This window comes from Macrotis lagotis, chromosome 2 (assembly GCF_037893015.1).
Source record: "Macrotis lagotis isolate mMagLag1 chromosome 2, bilby.v1.9.chrom.fasta, whole genome shotgun sequence".
Lineage (NCBI taxonomy): Eukaryota > Metazoa > Chordata > Mammalia > Peramelemorphia > Peramelidae > Macrotis > Macrotis lagotis.
This window is the reverse complement of record NC_133659.1, coordinates 194,710,146-194,728,976: the sequence shown is the minus strand read 5'-3', so window position 1 is coordinate 194,728,976 and position 18,831 is coordinate 194,710,146. Positions and strand designations below refer to the sequence as shown.

At 43.9% G+C, this 18,831-nt stretch overlaps 1 protein-coding gene across 2 annotated transcripts in view; it reads right to left on the bottom strand.

Moving 5' to 3' along the window:
• Positions 1-18,831, bottom strand: part of PDK2 (pyruvate dehydrogenase kinase 2) — a 27,023-nt gene extending 8,192 nt beyond the window's left edge. Inside the window, exons 1-10 of one of the 2 annotated variants that reach the window (XM_074224248.1) lie at positions 18,606-18,831; positions 15,463-15,604; positions 4,222-4,293; positions 3,233-3,417; positions 2,585-2,674; positions 2,133-2,210; positions 1,892-1,968; positions 1,667-1,765; positions 1,210-1,317; positions 646-759 (exon numbers count right to left, since the gene is read on the bottom strand). In XM_074224248.1, coding sequence (XP_074080349.1) covers positions 646-759; positions 1,210-1,317; positions 1,667-1,765; positions 1,892-1,968; positions 2,133-2,210; positions 2,585-2,674; positions 3,233-3,417; positions 4,222-4,293; positions 15,463-15,604; positions 18,606-18,723 — 1,083 coding nt within the window. In that variant the 5' untranslated portion in view covers positions 18,724-18,831. Of the gene's footprint in view, positions 1-645; positions 760-1,209; positions 1,318-1,666; positions 1,766-1,891; positions 1,969-2,132; positions 2,211-2,584; positions 2,675-3,232; positions 3,418-4,221; positions 4,294-15,462; positions 15,605-16,082; positions 16,829-18,605 lie in introns of those variants that run through there. The other variant, XM_074224249.1, reaches the window with a different exon arrangement.

Here is an 18,831-nt window from a genome sequence, read left to right as displayed (position 1 = left end):
TGGGTGGAGTTCCAGGTCTTAGTACACTAGCCCTGAGAATTCTCAGTACCAGAGCTGGGCCTTAGGCAGAACAGGGCAGGCCATGACATGGAGTCCTTGGTTGGCTCATTATTCATCAGAGAAGGAGGTAGAGGGGCAGCAGGCACAAATGATGCCCACAGTAGGACAGCTTCTGTCAAAGCTTTCCACAATATTAACCTTAGACCTCTGAGACCCAGAGGTAGATAAGAAGATTTTCTGAGGGTCCTGCCTGGTATCTGGGGACAGGGAACAGTTGTCCTCCTCCTTCCTTCCCACCATCACAAGACAGTGACTTAGTTACAGGCACCAGGGTTAAGATTGTGAGGGCTAAGATGAAGAGCTCATTTCCAGGGATAGAGAAAGCAGTAGGTTCTTCCTTGTTCTATTTCTTTTTTCTCTTTTTTTTTTAAGGTTTTTGCAAGGCAAACAGGGTTAAGTGGCTTGCCCAAGGCCACACAGCTAGGTAATTATTAAGTGTCTGAGACCGGATTTGAACCCAAATACTCTTGACTCCAAGGCCGGTGCTTTATCCACTACGCCACCTAGCCACCCTCCTTGTTCTATTTCAACACTGGTCAGCTATGTCACAGGGGAGCAAGGGGAAGGAGGAAGAAAATCACTCACCTTTAGATAGATGACAGCATCAGTCCCAAAGCCCTCCATGGAGAAGAGCTGCAGGTCACCCTGGAAATACTTAGCATAAAGCCGGGATATGGGTAGTCCATAGCCAAAACCAGCCTGCAGGGGAATGAGGTACTTGGTTATTCCATGGAAGGGAGATCTTGGGATAGAAGGAGAAATTATAGATGGAGGAATATTAGCAGTGACATGGAAAGAGGAGAGATAAAGCTAGGAAAAGGGAAGGACAGTCACCCAGAGTTATAGATGGATGAGCATGTTTGGCTGAGGAAGACTGAGCTGTGGTGGAGGAGTGAGAAAAGAGAACAAGAGAACAGCTAAGTGTAAAAACAACAAGATACCAAGAACTAAAGGGAGAGAATGACAGAGAAAGTGAATGATAAAGAGACAGAAGGCAAATTACAACAATATGATAGAGGCAAAATCAGAAAGATCAAGGAGGGGGACAGATGAGTATACAGAGAGAAGTCCATGTATGAGCCTGGGAAAAAAGGTGAAAGGGAAAACCACTGGGGAGGTAGGGATGAGGGTGTAGAGGGTCCATCTCACCAAAGGGGTCCCCCCAGAACCTGGCTGAGGAGTGGGAGCTGTTGAGTACATGTAGCTGAAGAGCCTCTCAATCTTTCGCAAAGGAACACCCCCGCCCCGGTCACTCATCTAAGTGAAACAAGACAAGTTAGTTGTTCTTCCCTCACCAGGTGATAGCACCTTAACCCCACCTACCTTAATTCCCAAACTCCAAATATTTCTGTCCCCCAATTTTTCTTCCTCTTTCAATCCTTCCTCCCTTAATTATCTGATCCAAACTAAGTTCTGAGTCTTGGGGCAAAGGAAATAGCCTCAAATTATGGGAGTTCATGAGAGGAAGCTCTAATCCAAGTTATCCCACTTACCCCATCCTTAGCATTCAGAGCACTTCCCAACCTTATTACATCCCTAACCTCTTTCCCCCTCCCAACTCCAATTCTGGCAGCTTCCAGTCTCCCCAGAGTCAAAACTCACATACTTTGATAGACAGATCTTCCTCACCCAAGGCTACCATCACCTTGATGGGTGGGAGTGTGAGACTGGACTCATGGCTCTCCACGGTTGCCCGCATGGCATTCTGGGAAGATAGGGAAAATGTTAGAGAGCCCAGTTGGGTCCTTTTCTTCTTCAGACCCTTCCTCTCCTAGCAGATCCCCCCTTCTTTCCCATGCAACCCCCTCCTCCCTTCATAGAGCTTCCTCACCTTGAAGAGCTCAAAGAGCATGTGGTAGAGATGGGAGGGCACGTAGACCATATGGATGGGCTGTTTGGAGCTGGAGGCTAGAGTAAGGCAGAGTTCAAACATCAGGGAGTTGCCAAAAGGTCAGTTCACACCCCACTCTAATCTTTCATCCCCTTCTCATTAACCAGAATGTTTTTCTTGACTGATTCTGCCCTTCCACTCCTAAGAAAACTTTCCGAGGCTTGTCCCACCCTAGGCTTACCATTGATCTCTTGAATCTCCAAGCTGGGAGAGGCCATATAATATTTGTCACACAGGAGTTTGGCCATATCATAGGCATCTGGAGAAAAGAGGAGAGTTCACATTCTCATTCTCTCTCTCTCTCTCTCTCTCTCTCTCTCACACACACACACACACACACACACACACACACACACACACACACACTCTTACAGTCTGACATGCTTTCTACCTGGGGAGCTCAGTAAGAGTCTTTCTTTGCCAACTAGGTGGTGCCAATAATTGCCTCATTTGGCTGGTTTCCCCTTAAGAGACATGAGGTTCTACTTTCCCTCCTCCCCCTAAGGGGATCCTGGGGGTATATTTCTGATTGCAGGGGGAGTTATGGAGTTATTGCTGGTCCCCTTAGGACCTGGAAGAGGGTAAGGAGTTGGTGACTTCCCCATATAGCATACCCACTTCTCCCACACACACCTTTCACCACCTCGGAGACATCACAGTTGGGATCAATGCTGCCAATATGTTTAGGGTGGGCAGGGTTTGTGCTGCCATCAAAGATCAAAGCTGGGGGAGTAAGGGGATGGCTGTAATCCTGTTGGGTTCCTGCCAGCTCTTTTCATTCCCTCTCAACCCCCCTCTTCTTTGGATCCTCTGCCAGCTCCCACCCCAGATCTTCTCACTGATATTCCCCTGCCCCCCTCCACAAAAGTCCTCTGCCTTCCCAGCTTCTCTCTCCTTTCTGAGTACTCTTAGCTCCTCTTATCTGTCCCCAGTTCCTCTAACCCCTCTGATTCCCCCCCAGCTTCTTTCACCTAAACCCCTCCACTCCTCTCATGCCTCTGACTCCCACAATCTCCTCTAGATTCTCTGACTCCTCTCCAGTTACTCTCACATGATCCCTCCTAGCTCCTCTAACCCCCTGACTAGGTCCATCAACTTCTCTCACCTCTCTGGCTCCTCTGGAACTCTTTTCTTCTGATACCCACCTCAATCTCTCTGGATCCTCTGACACACTCCTAGTTTCCCTCACCTGACACCTGTCTCCCAGCTCCTCTCATCCCTCTGATTAAACAGTTCTCTCCTCTCAATTCCCCCCTTCCCCTTGCTTTCTATGGTTCTCACTATGCTGGTTGATGAGCATTCGGATGGAGATTCGACTGAGATAGAATCGGTCCAGGAAGTACTGGATATTCTGGTTGGAGACAGGGTCATCCCCATAGGCTTCCTTGTATTCCAGCACGCCCTGGGCCATGGTGGGCACCACATCATTGTGCCGGTTACGAATTGTGACCAAGGCATCCGTGAACCTGGGGAGGGTGGGGGGGAAGAGTTGCTTTTCTCCTCCCCAACCTACTATCCATCTTCTGCCCCTCAGAGGCTTCCTGCCTCTTCTTGCACCCTGACAACAAAGGAGATGCATTGCCACCTGCTTTGCCACTGTACCTAAGGACCACAGGTTCTTTTCATCAGACTTACAGCTGAAACTGCATTAGAATAAGAGCTCTTTTTTTTTAGTTTTGTTTTTTTTTTAATTTTTGCAAGGCAATGGGGTTAAGTAGCTTGCCCAAGGCCACACAGCTAGGTAATTATTAAGTGTCTGAGGCCAGATTTGAACTCAGGTACTCCTGACTCCAGGGCCGGTACTCTATCCACTACACCACTTAGCTGCCCCTAGAATATGAGCTCTTGAGAACAGACACTGTTTCCCTTTTATATTAGCACTCCAGCATTCACCCCTTTTTAGACTTTTAGGCCTTGAGGCCTGGAATGCCCTCCTCATCCCACATCCAAGGACATTCCTCCTACTCCCAGAACCTTTATCCCTTTTCCATCCCACTAGAACAAATTGTCAAGCATGGAGGCCACAGCTCGGTCTAGCTGGAGAGTTTGCCTTCGTTTCTGTATCTAATTAAGAAGTTTGAGGAGAATAGAGTCTGTGACTTCTTCTAGCACACTGGAACCGATTATGAAGTAGCAGTAATCTCCTCTCCTTCTCCTCCTCTTCTTCAATCAGGTCCCAGTCCACAGCATAGGGCTCTGGCCCTGGAGGACACTCAGTCCAGGGTAGAGTTGAATTCAACTGTGTATATCCAAAGATTTCAATCACTTACTGTCCCAGAGTCCGATGATCCTCAGGGTCTTTGTCCAGGAACTCCATGATATCCAGAAGACTTTGGACATACCTTTGAGTAGAGTTGGGAGGGGAGAGGAAGGAAGAAGGATACAGTGTCTTCTATCTGTTCAAATCAATCTTGCTACCTAAACAACCCTTGCATAAAACTTTCCCAGACTAATTGCTCTGATCAGTTCATTTCCCTGTGTTCCCTTGTCCTCAGGGAAGCCAACTCTACTGTACCATCTTTTTTGAATTTGATGTGTAATTTTTACCAAATTGTCATTTTGTGGTACATATGTGAAGGCTGAAGGATGGAAAGAGGGGTGTGTGTGTGTGTGTGTGTGTGTGTGTGTGTGTGTAGATTCAGAGCTGGAAGGGAACTAAGAAGTAATTGAGTGCAGCCTTTTATAGAGGAAATCAAGGCACAGAACATTGTGATCAGAATCCCAGTTCCTCTAACCCCTCTGATTCCCCCCCGGGGGGGGGGGGGGACTCTAGATGGATCCAATACCCCATCTCCTACTCCATGCTGTCTCAAGTGACTTTCTGTTATTTTTTCTATCTCTCAATAGCCTTTTATCACAGAACCCCAGAATGTCAAGTTTAGAAATGGGATTTTTGAGATCGTCTAGTCTTGCTGCTATTGGTCAGTTGTGTCTGATGCTTCATGGTCCCTTCTGGGGTTTTCTGGCAAAGATACTGAGATGTTTTACCATTTCCTTCTCCAGTTCATTGTACAGATGTGGAAACTAAGGCAAAGGAAGTTAAGGGACTTGTCCAGGGTTAAAAAGCTGGTAAATATTTGAGGTCAGGTTTGAATTCAGGAAGATGAATTTTCCTAATGCCAGGCCTTGTGCTCTATCCACTGCCCCACCCAGCTGCCTATAACTCATCTAGTTTCTGTAATTCATCTGGATTCTTAACCCAAGGTCCATGAGCTCTCTAAAAGAAATTTTTTGAGAACTAAATTTTGGTATAATTGTCTTCCTTTGTAATCCTATGGATTTTATTTTATGCATTTAAAAACATTCTTCTAAGCTAGGGTCCATAGGTTTCACTAGACTGTCCAATAGGCCTGTGAAACAGAGGAGACAGGGGAAGTTACATGGATTTCGCACCAGAGTCTAGCCTAGAATTCAGATGTTCTGATTCTTAAGTCCCAGAGCCTTTGGACTTTGAATCCTGGACAACTCTAACGGTGCATGTAATTAACCATGCTCTGGTGGTCTTTCCCTCAGGACTGAATAGCTTAAGATAGCTCTGGAGAAATGAATCCCAAACTTGACAGAGGGAATTGGCTAGGACTGGAGCTGGAAGAACTGACCCCAAGGATCAAGAAGCAAGTATTCACTGATACCTAAGCAAGGAAATGGGAGATTGAGCACAAAAATGGAATGAATTGGGAGCCAGAATCTTTGTCAGAACTGAGGTCTTGTAATTCATCACCCTTCCCAATTTTCCCATTTCCATTAGGGTCAGCAATCTTTGATTCACCTAATCAGTTGCTAAATCCTATCCATTCTCACTCAACTTAGCACTTAGTACTTAGTACATAGTAGGCCCTTAATGTTTACTGAGAGATTGACTTAAATATTACTTACATCCATTCTTTACTTTCTTTACTTTCCCATAGGCTCTATACTTAAGGCCCTAATCCTCTCTCATCTGGACTATGGAAATAGACCAGAAATTGGTCTCCTTGTTTCCATCCATCCTCTTTAATCTTTTGGTCATACAGCTTCCAAACTGCTATTTCTAAAGCAGATCTGACCATATCATTCCCCTAACCAAACTATTCAAGGGTTCCCTATTAAAATACAAAATCCTCAGTCAGATGTAGAAATGCCTTCATAATCTGGCTATCAATGTTTACACTTATATTACACACTATTTTTATGCACTCAATTTCAATCAAACTAGCCTGAGAGTTATATTATGTGATAGTCATCTCCCCACTCCAGCCCTTTCTTTGCCCAGATGATCCTCTATATCTAAAAAGCATTTTCCTTCCTTACCTCTGAATCATAAATTCCTTATTTTTCTTTCAAAGTATTTGCTTAGTATATACTTTGCATTTATAACTTAGTATATAGGTTTCACCCCCCGCTGTTGAATTCAAATCTCTAGAGAGCAAGGACTATTTCCATTTTGTCATTATGTCCCCAGTACCTGCCATGAAAGTACCTTTCTTACACACAGTAGGTACATGATATTCATTGAATTATTGTAAATGCTTGTTCAATTTTGTTTAATTGAGGCCAAATCTGAACTCAAGAAAAGCTTCACCATCACCCTTGACTCCCTCTTCTCCTTCCACTCTAGCAGTCCATTAGAAGTAACCAATTGCCTCTTTCCCATGCCTTCAAATTGCCTTTCCTATCTTGTTAATAAGGAGTTACAAGATCAGACATCTTTAGAAAGGGTTTAGAAGATGGGGAGAAGGCCTCTTCCCCCATTAAGCACCTACTGTAGTTTGTAGAGTTTAAAGTTAAGAACTAGGGAAGATACAGTGCTGAAATAAGATTCCTCCCAGCAAAGGTGTAAAAGAGGAGCCAAGTGTTATATGAAGGCCAAGAGGGGAAAAGGTCATTATAAATGAATGGAACAAAGAAACTTCCTCATTGAAAAGGTAAAATGGGAAGCTGAACTTTAAAGGCTGGGTAGAATTTCAAGGCTGGGGGGGAGAGGGAAGGAGGAGGAAAAGAGCATTCCAGGTGGATGAAATACCATGAATAAAGGCCAAGAGTCAGGCAAATACATGGTAGAGATGGGACACTGAGCCATCTAGTTTTGCTGAAACATTACATAGAGTTGCTGAAAGTTGGAAAGATAAAATAATGCTAGACAGCAGATAGCTTGAGTATTGCCAAGTTGACTGGAGTCTGCAGGCCGGCAGGTTGTCTGGGTACCAATGAGGCTCTGGGCCTATGTTAGGGGTGCCCTTCTTTATATCCCTGAGGGATTTCTTTTAAGAGAGTATGGTCAGCTGAGAAAAAGGGAAGCCCAGGTTTACAGGTGGGGCAGGGGATTAAAAGCCTTAGGTCCTTCTTTCTTCTTTTTTTTTTTGGCAAGGCAATGGGGTTAAGTTACTTGCCCAAGGTCACACATCTAGGTAATTATTGTCTGAGGCCGGATTTGAATTCAGGTATTCCTGACTCCAGAGCCGGTGCTCTATTTACTGTGCCACCTAGCTGCCCCCATTAGGTCCTTCTTTCAAAGAAGATACACAATTTAGAGCATTTGTATGAGGAAATGATCAAAAGTAGAAGGGGTAGGTAGCATCAATTCTGGGGTCTATGCCAAGACTTCTCAGAGAGGCATCTCTTCATGCATGAATTGTTTGGAAGGAAAAAGCCTGGTGAATTGAGGCAGAGGGGAGAAAGTTGTGCCAAGGGCAGATGGGTATACCCTGCCTGTTTATTCCAAGGGGCCCAGTGAGTGAGATCAGAGTCCAAACTGCTGGGAGCAGAGGCAGGCAGCTGGGGTTTTCTTTGTACAGCTCAGAGGAAGACACCTCTGTCTGTTCATATCAATTCATCTTGACGCCTCACTGGCCCAGGGGGGTAGAACAGCTGGTCACATGTGCATGAAAATGGAACAAAGTCAACTGTTTTGAGAAAAACTGTTTGGGATGGCAACTTTGACTATAAAACTGATAGGGCACTCTGCTCTTTCCCTTGATTGACAGGTCAAGAGAAAAGGTGCTCAGAGAGAAGGTAGTACTTAGATCGGGGAAGAGAGGGGGGTGCCAGGCTTGGGAGTCAGAACAAGTGGATTCTCATTCCTTTCTTCCTTCCTCCTCTGCAAGAGGGGAAAAAAATCTATAGGGGAAAAGTATAATTTTCTTTCTGCTCTGCTTGTCAATTGCATTCAAATGCTATCCCCAAAAGTTTGCCTAACAACATGCATCCGGGGTTCGTTCTGCTAGGGAGAGCTCTGTGGTTTCTTTGTCCTTGCCCCAGTCTTGTGGTTGGGGCAATACACTAAAGCATGGTTTAGAATTCTCATGGTTTTCAATGTGCTGCCTTTCAGAGTAAAAAAGGAAAAATGTCAGAGCTGAAAGGGCCAAAGGGACCATTTGTCCAAAAAGGAAAGTGAGATTGGATCCAAGTAACTCAGATCTCCTGACCATGAATCAATGTCATAAGAGGACCAGGTGAAGGGTTGGGGATGTTTGGCTTAGAGAAGACCCAGGCTGAAGCATGATGGCTGTCTTTAGGCATCTGAGGGTTGTCACATTGAAAGAGGGATTAGACCTGTTCTGTTTGGCTCCAGAAAGCTGATCCAGAAACAAGGATAGACATTGTCAAAAACCAATATAAGCTTGGTATTGAGAAAAAATTTTTTTCCTATTATTTCAAGCTTTTGTGAAATGGGTTGCCTCAAGGGGTGGTGGCTGCATTCACTAGAAATCTCTAAGCAGATTCAAGATGACCACTTTTCAGGTATCTTAGTGATTAGATTTTTCAGGTAAAGAAAGGATCATGCGGTCACTGAGATCCCTCCTGCCTCTCAAATTCTATGATTCTGTGACTCTGTTCTGTTATTTCCTGGGATCAATGCCTAAGTCAGCCCAATCCCCTTCTTTAACACCTCCTTCCAACCTTGAAACCATTGCTCAGGACTTAAAAAAATTTACCACAATTGCCTCCTCCAGGAAGTGATCCAGGGTCACCTCTATATGATTGTTATACTCATCATACAATGTTTCCAAGTCTATTTTCTCCTATTTTAGATTGTTCAAATATTTTCCCCAATCAGTTGCTGTGCCAGGACACTGGGGTACACTTTATAAAGATCACCTTGGTGTCTCAGAGGGTTGGATTCCCAATGGACAATTTCTGACCAGGAGGATGAGGGGTCTGATGAGCACAGTGAAGAAAGAGATGTTTTTGTGTTACTCTGAGGAGATCTATCATTTGGAAATGTGAGTGAATACAAAAAAGATGGTTGGATAGACTAATTGGGATTGGGAAAGGATGCTTCCATGATTGTGACCAAAAACCATATGGAAACAGTATTCAAAGTTGTGCAAGGGAAGGAGTCATGTCTCCCTAAGGGGGGGGGGGGGAAGAGAGGAATAACTCCTTGAGGCTGATGTTGGATTTAAAATAGGCTCAAATCCCAACTCTCTGACTTAATACCTTAGTATAGACAGTTTATTTAGCCTTTCTAGGCTTATTTCTTCATCTGTAATATGAGGAGGTTGAATAAGAACTCTACAGTCTCTTCAAATTCTCAATCTAATATCTTCTGCTCTATTAGAGAGATTGTCTTTTCCCTTAGACTGGGGGCTGCCTGTGGACAGAGTCTATGTCTTCCCCATCAGACTAGGGGCTTCACAAAGGCAGCAAGTATCTCATTTCTATTCAATAATGCTCTAAGTTAGAGATTCAAAAAGAAGGTGGGAAGTGAAAGAAAGGGTGATAATTTCAATCGCACCCTCCTTCTATGACTCTAAGGAATCTGTCAGAGAAAGGGGTGACTCACAGTCTTGATTTTATTCCATTAACCCTTTTATTTTCTATAGACAATTTTCTACTGGTTCTATGAGAGTACAGATAAGTTTACATCAATCACATTGAATGTAAGTTAGCTTCTGTAACATTAATTCTATTTTCCTGTTGACCTACTATCATACAGGAAATGTGATCTTATGGGAAAAGGTACCTAATACATAGGGTTAGTTGAAAACCTGGACATCTCAGTTTGGCAGCCAGGATGCAGTAGATAGAGTGCTGGACCTGGAGTCAGGAAGACCTGAGTTCAAATATGACCTCAGGCACTTACTAGCTATGTGATCCTGGTAAGTCACTTCACCCTGTATGCCTCAATTTCCTTACCTGTAAAATGAGTTGGAGAAAGAAATAGCAAACCATTCTAATATCTCTGCCAAGAAAACCCAGTCACAGAGTCAGATGAAACTGAAAATAATTGAACAGCAACTACACCTGCTGAGAGATACAGTCTCCAGGTAGCAGCTTCTCTTTGTAACATTAACTCCAAATTCTGATTCTGTAATCCCTACTGTGTCCCAGTTCCCTCTGCTTCTGTTTGACTCTCTTTCTCTCGTGCATGCACACATACAAGTAACTTCTATATGTTACATACATATATATGCTTCTCTTTATCATTATATCTATCTGTAGGCATATATATGTATATACACACACACACATATATATGTATATATATATATATATATGAACATACACACACAAATGTACTTTCTCATATTTGAGAAAGAAATACAGTGGCATATAGTAGGAATTTGATGTTAATTGATTAACTGAAAAATATATATGGAGGGGATACTAAGCTGAAGTCCAACTTCTGACTTATGGTAACTATATGATCATAAACAAGTCTCTTCATTATCTTACACACACACACACACACACACACACACACACACACACACACCAGGGTTTGGAGGGACTGTTGTTTGATGTGGAATATCCCACTCCAATCTGAAAAGTCCTTAAATTTGAGTCATATTTTTATGCAAATCCAACTGATTCCCTACTTTATTCATACTGTCCATACTGTCAATGTCATATTCTGGATAATGAGTTTATTTAGTTTCAAAAAATGCATTGAAAATTGCTTTGCAAATCTTAAAGCATTCTCTCCTTTTCCTCCTCTTCTTCTTCTTTCTTTTCTCTCTCTCTCTCTCTGTCTCTCTTTTCCCACCAAGACCATCTATGTTAGTAGCTATAATTATTAACTCTGAGAATGGTCCTCAGAATTATATACCAAAGCTATAAATATGACCTTACATTTCTTCAGCACTTTCTGGTTTCTAAACTTTTTACTCAGAAGTTTTAACCCTTGATTTATCAGATTCATGGCCTGAGAGGCACCATACAAAGATGATTATCCAACCCCCCACCTCCACTCAAGTCACCCCCCCCATTAAGTCAAGTCAGTCAGAAGAAAACCCTGCAATTTTTATAAAAGAGCCTTCAGAGAAAAAGATGTCCCTATCTCTCAGTCAGCCCTTCCTGTCACCAAGTCTTGCATCCTTTCTAACCTTACTCCTTCCTGTGGTAGCTGTCATTCTTTCCCTCCTGTGATATGGGTCTCTTCTAATATAGACTCTACTCCAAGATACCAACAGTGCTTATTCTGTCAACCCTCACAGGATTGTTGGGGCAAAACAATTCTTTTTTGTAAACCCTAGAGTGCTATATAAATGTTATCACACTGAATTTAAACCAAGCTAAATCTACCTTGTTGATGAACTGTCTTCTATGGATTAACTTAAGGTCCTCAAATGATGTTTATACCCATTCTCACATCTATTTTATTTTAAGGGATTAAGCATTAATATTTCAAGGATCCAGATTAACTGATATGGATATTCTTTCCATTGAACATAACCAAAGGAGAAGTTTTAAGGGGTTGACTTAGCAAGCCTTCAAAGATGGGCTTACCACACTTAATTGGGCTGATCATTGGAAGACAGTCTGTAGAAAAGCCCACACAAGAAACTTTTCCAGTTTGATGAATCTTGTTCTCCACCTATATACCTTCTAGAAACCAGCACTGCATCCTTGTTACACCATGACAAGAAGATTTGGGGGATGAAATGAGTAAGAAAAAAACACTAGCTCAAATTTCTCTAGCATACTTGCACTTTCTTCATAATACCCCTAAGAGAAAGAGGCATCAAATTAATGTATCCCTATTTTATTCCCCAGGAAAGAAACAAGGAGGCATAAAGGATAAATGATTTGTCCAAGCTAACATAGCCAGTATCTGAATCATGACATAAATCTAATCTAAGGACAACTTCATTGTCCCTGGAGCTATATACATTACAATGGGGTAACTTGGGCCAAGCCAAATTTCTCAGTCAACAAATATAAGCACATAACATTTTTCAATACTGGAATCTACACATAACTTAAGGGAAGAATAACATTCAGTACAGTTCTTCTTCACTCTCTCAAGAACATGGTGTCCAGGGAGGAGGTTGGGAGGGTGGGGAGGTTAATCAGAGCAGGTCTTGTTCTGATGCCAAGAAGCCAGAGGGAGATACAGTATGATCATCAGTTGGACAGGAGGAGGAGGAGGAAGAGGAGGGGAGGAACAGATGGTAGCATCTCCTGGCTCCTACCTAAACCTCACCAGCCCTCCTGAGTATTTATTCCCTATAAATTTGCTGTGGAGGTAAAACATAGCAAATACTGGGCTTTGAGATCTTGAAAGAGAGCTTTGGAGTCAAGGTTAAACCAGAGGAATTATAATCAAGGTCTGACATCCTACTAACCAAAGGGAAAGTTTTCCTTTCCCCCAAAGAGGAGGGAAGAGATAACAGGCAAAGGGAATATTTGTGTGAACAAGCTCTCTTTTCCCACTAAGGTAAAAAGTCAAGTTCATCCTCTATGGGGTAGCCCATTAAGCCCCTACAGTTGTGTTCTCAGTCTTTTATTTCTCAAAGATACCTCCAAAGATGATTTCCCAGCTACATATCCTAACTCTCAGAAAATCCTTACTGGGCCTGCCCTAAATCTGGCTCCTTTCTGAATCTTCTGGTCTCTGCCCAATCTCCTGAGCACATCACCCATTCACTGTCCACTCATCCTGGTCAGACCTGATTTTTCCTGAAGCAAATGTCTGGCACCAGGGGAAAAAATTCAATTAACTATGTATTCCTATTGTCCAGCCTAACTCATTTCTAGTTGAAGTCAGTTTTTCCAAAGTCAGTGTCTTGCTCCATGTTGGATAGGAGTTCTGAGAGAAAATGTTCACAGTAGCCATTATTTTTACCTATACAATATTAAATGAGGGGCAATTAAGTGTAGTGGATGGAGGGATAACCTTGAATGACCTGGGTTCAACTTCTGCCTTTGACACATCCTGGTTATGAGGTGCTTAATGCTTAAAGCAACTCTCTAAGACTATAAATGACAGAATAGTGAGGAATATGGAAACCACTGAACAGAGTGAAACCACCATGGCCATAGTTCAAAAAATGTATATTAAATTGGAACTTATGTATGCACAAAATGTCCTTTTATCTGGGTCAATCTAGGATGTAAATATGAACTTATGAATATCAGAGTAATGGTACTATCCAATGTTGGCCCCAGAGAGGATTTGAGAAAGAGTGCCTCTCCTTTTGGTAGAGAGCTGTTGGCTAACTGATAGGTGTGGCACATATATGACCTGAGTTCAGTCTGCATCTCTCAAAGGAAGACTTATGAGGTAGGAGTAAGGTTGGTAGGGGAAGGAGATGAGGGAAATATATCTGAATATGATCTTGATATAAAATCAAAAGGCATTGCTAAAACTTATTTTGGAAGGTAAAGATGGGCTTAATCTCCTTAATCTCCAAAGTTTCCTTCCCTCCCTCATCATAGGAAATGTTCCCTAATACTAAGGCCTAAGAGACAGCATTTATATATTTCATTAGTGTATTTCTAAGGCAAAAGTATTGCCTGCTCAAATAATTTTAGGTCATAATGGATCACAGGAGTTAGATATAGGTTGGAGACAGGTAGGTGGTGCAATCAATAGAGGGCGGGCTTGTCAGGAAGACAAGCTCAAATCTGCCCTCAAATTCTTACTATCTGTGTGACCTTGGACAAGACATTCAACCTTTGAACTACCTCAGTTTGCTCATCTGTAAAATGAAGATCATAATAGTACCTACCTCCCAGGGTGGCTGTGATAATAAAACAGGATAATATCTGTATGGTGCTTAGGACAGTGAAGGGACATAAAGTCACAAGTTTAACAAAGGTTTTGATCCAAGCTACTCAGGAAGCAGGGCCCAGATATAAATCTGGGGACTTGGGTTCCCAAATCCAGGGTTCTCACTATATTCATTTGCCTTATGCTCTGATTAGAATGTCAGCAAAGAGAAGGTTTAGTGGAAGGGGCTTCCTCCAGTAATAGAATTTATCAAGAGGCAACATTTGCACTGAAAATGAGAGTTAGCTCACCTTAACAAAAAAAAATAACAGAAAATTGGCATCATTGTTCTTGCTTTACTAGCAGAGACAAAAATAGCAACCAAAATCTCAGAATGTCAGATCAGGAAAGAGCCCTTAAGAGTCCATTCAGAAAAACCACCTCATTTCAAGATGAGGAAATCCTAGCCTAGAGAGTAGGATCAACTTGTCCAAAGTCACGTAGTTAATTTAGTAAGACAAATGCAGCGATAAAAGCAGGAAGGGCCCTCAGTCCATTTTACAGATGGAGAAACTGAGGCACAGTCAAAAGTAAGCAACCTGTCAAGATCATGCGAATGGTGTGAATAACCAGGTCCCTTGATGTCAAATATAGAATTCTTTCTACCATGCTAAAAGAGGAACTAGATACCAGATCTTTCAATTCCCTATTTAAAAGCTAAGGTTTAGATCAGTTGGTTATGGTTAACCTTGTTTATTTTTTACCAAATCCACCCAAGCTCTTGAATTCTCTAATATTAGTCAGATAATACTGATACTAGCCTGGCTGCGGAGGGTTGGTTGGGAAAGAAAGGATTTCCCATTTGAAGTCTGGGTTATTGAATCAAAGAGAGTTCTGTATAATGTGTTATTTCTAGGATGGTCTCATTTGCTCCATGGAAGGAGACACACTGAGTAATCTAGGGACAGACACTAGATAGAGATATCTTTTCAGAGTTGTGGGAAGAACTTGGATACCATCATCGTGACTAAGGAAGATGCTTGCTCTCTTCCCCACCCTCTTTTTGTTTTTCTCCTTCCTTCTTTCTCTTTTCTGCCCTCCCTTTTTTTCCCCATTTCCCTTTTTATCTCTGTCTCTCCTCTCTCATGTCTTTCTTTTGACATAAATTCTTTAATTATGCATCATGAAATTAAAACACTGAATTTTAAATGTAACTTTGTCAGAAAATTCACTCCCTCTTTTCTCCCCTCCTCGACCCTCCCCTACCAATATAGACACTTAGCCTTGATATAATCCATAGGTTTTTCCCCTCTTTCTTTCTCCTGTCCCATTTCCCCCTCTCCTTCCCTCTTTCTCTCTCCTGCCCTTTCTGTTTCTCCCTCTCTCCTTTTCTCTCTATTACTCTCCTTTTTTTTCTCTATCCTGCCCTGTTTCCCCCTCTCTCTCACCTCTCTTTCCTCTTTCTCATTCTGTCTCTCTCCTCTCTTTCCTGCCCTCTGTTTCCCCTCCATCCTCTCTTTCTCACTCTGTTTCTTTATGTATATGTATGTGTTTGAGGGGAACTGAAGGGAGAACTACAGCGAGTGTGTCTTACCAACTCTGTACCAGCTGTACTGAGGGAGTTCCCAGGACCCGATCTGGAAGCAAATTGATCTCCTTCATTATATTGGCCAGGCGTACAGGCAGTTCCTGCCTTAGGAAGGTGAAGGAAGTTTTCTCACAGGCATTGCTAGAACCTGATGGAAGAAAAGAGAGGAACTGTCATCAGAGAAGCTTTGCTACAAGAGTCCAGGACTGATCCCTCACACGCTAGGGTCTCACTCTAAAATGAACTTTTATTGGTTCTGCCTAGAGTCCCCTGGGTACATATTGCTTCCCCTAATAGAATGTGAGCTCCCTGAGGGCAGCATTATTCCTTTTGCTGTCTTCCTGGCCCCTATCCCTAGCACAGGTGTATATGTACATATGTAGATATGCACATATGTGTACAGGCACATATCAGAAGTCCTTGTTGAGCTACTGAATGATTGCCAGAGATGAAAGGACCCTTAGAGACCATCTAATCCAACCCCCTTATTTTACAGATTTATCTCAATTCCCACTGCTAGTGGAAAAAACTAGATTAGAACTCAGGTCTCCTGCCTTCCAATCTTTCACTCATCTACCCTGTCTCTAATACTCCCCAGTTTTACTCCATAGTTATATGTATTTTACCTCAACCCAGGTTCCCCCAGGTTTCAGTCAACAAGTTTCTCCTTTTTTCCTTCTCCATCGAGAGCTAGTAACTTGGATAGCAGGGAATGAAATGGAGAGAAATCAAATGTAATTGGCTTTGTTCTAAAGAAAAAACTTGAATTCTTGAGCTTTGGAGAGCCATTGGATTAGAATATTGACTTTCCTGAATAAGAGAAGATGAGCTGGGGCAGGGAGAAATTAGAGGCAAGTCAGAAGAGGGAAACAGGATTATAGGTCTGAAGCTGGACAGGTCCTCAGATGCCCCTCCCCCCTCATTTTATATACTAGGAAACTGAGGCTCAGTGGTATTAAGTACAGTGTCATACAGGTTTTAGTTTCAGAGGCCAAACCCAGATCTTCTGACTGCTAAGTCAGAGAGGACTCTTTCTGCTATACTATGATACTGCCAAGCTATTCCTGCTTCACTATCTCTGCAGGAATAGATCTAAAATTCATCATTTTTGGCTTAGGCTCTCCTCCCTGCTGAGGCCAGATGTACAATAACCACCTGCCCTAGGGCCTATCTGAGGGGAAACTGGGATCTCATCCTCCTCTGCTTTCTCTGACCCTGGGTCATCCCTCATACCCGAGGACCTGAGATTTCTAGATTTTTGGTTGGGGATGACTAGGGATGGGCAAAGGGATTCTCCCCCTGGGAGGCAGCTCAAAGCTCAGTCAGGATGATAAAGGAATGGCAGAGAAGGATCGAGACCTATAAGCAGATGTCTAGCTGTCACAGTCACTCTGGTCCTCGGTTCTTGCCAAGTTCTGTATTCAACTTCCCCCTCTCCCCCCCCCCCCCCCCACAGTGATGCAAACTGTAACCAGAGCCAGGCACTATCTCTCCAATCCCACAGAGATCTAGGAGACCTCCCTCCCTACCCCCCAGCTGTCACTAAAGAAGTGCCCAAGGGATAAACTTGTGCATACACAATACCCATTTTATAAGCCCAGTTAGTACAGCCTCTAACTGGCCCACCCACTATCATGGGGACTGGTACAAGGTGATCCTGGCCCACAAGACAAGTGGAGACCAAGAGGTAATTTCTTTTCCTCTCCTCTACCCTGCCCCCAAGGAACCTAATAGTGTTTCTGTCCTCAGTTATAGTTCATTGCCCCACAAAAACAGCTTGGGAGGGGCGGCTAGGTGGTGCAGTGGATGGACCACTGGCCCTGGAGTCAGAAGTACCTGAGTTCAAATTAGGTCTCAGACACTTAATAATTACCTAGCTGGGTGGCCTTGAGCAAGCCACTTAACCCCATTGCCTTACAAAAAACAAAAACCCTAAAAAACCCCCAAGCAAAACAGCTTGGGAGCCTTGGACAGCTTTGATCTTCAAATGTCCTTGTTTAGATGGGCAGCCTTGGAAAATAATGGGGGTAGGGGAGTGGACTATGAAATCCCAAACCCACCCTTCACCCCTAATACCTCCCTCTGGTTGCTAGTGGGAGACCTCCTCTTCCCTTTCCTTGCCATGACAGGTTCTTCTGCTAAGGTCCCATATCCCAGCAGTCTCTCCTGTCTTACTCAGAGGTCTACAAACCTTTTTTTTTTCTTACCCCCTCTTGCTGTTTCTGTCATTCTCTGCACAAGACCTAGGCACCCCACTATCCCATTTGAAGCTATATCGTTGACCCTCCCCATGGTGGGCTGTTCCCTGTCCAGCTCCAGCTCCCTATGTTTCCTTCTTCCCTATCCCATATGGATACCACATGTGGGGACAACCCTATTGAACAAATAATCCTTAAATATCTGGATCCCCTTCCCAAACTTTCTCCAACTCTTCTTCCCAACCTACCTCTCCCTCCCATCTATTCTCCCAGAAGAAAGACGTTTGCAGCTTAGAATTCCTTCCTCCATCAATCTGGCCTGCTACTGTCACCCCTCACCTCCAACTCTTTCCAAATCCTAACTCTCCTCTTTAACCTTTCCCTCCCTAGGCCCCTATGCACAGACTCCCCATTCAACATCCTGCTTTCACCTCCAGATTTCCCCATAAACTACCCCTGGTTTGGAGTTCTTCATCAATTAACCCCTTCCCTTTCCCAGTCTCCTCTACTCAAACCTTTCTAGAACCTCTACTTAAGTCTTCGCTTTTCTATTTACCCTTCTCAGACTGGAGTCCAGAGACCTCTTCCTGTCCAGTCTTACCATTAACCCCTCCCAGACTAAAAGGCCAATTCTTCACCTCTTCTTTAATTCCTCAAAGCCAGGAGCCCCTTCCTCTCCTTGCATTAACCCTTCCCAGCCTGGAGCCCCGGACTCTCCATTAACCCTTCCCAGCCTGGAGCCCTGGACACACCGCTGACCCTCACCTGGCTGGAGCCCCGGACTCTCCATTAACCCTTGCCAGCCTGGAGCCCCGGACTCTCCACTGACCCTCGCCAGGTGGAGCCCCGGACTCTCCATTAACCCTTGCCAGACTGCAGCTCTCGCTGCCCCCACCGTCTCTCCGTCCAGCCCGCGGCCCCAGCCCCCTCCCTGACCAAAGTCCTGCGCACCGAAGTCCAGAAACTGCTTCATGGAGAGCGGGGACGGGGAAAACTTGCTGAAGTGCTCTATGTACTTGGGCGCCCCGGCCAGGGACGCGTTCTTGAGCAGCGCGCGGACCCAGCGCATGGCGGCGGCGGTGACGAGGGCGGCGGTGGCGGCGGCGGCGGCGGCCCCGCTCCGGGCCCAGCTTGCTCAGCTCCCGTTCCCGACGCCCGGGCCAGCCACCGAGCCTGC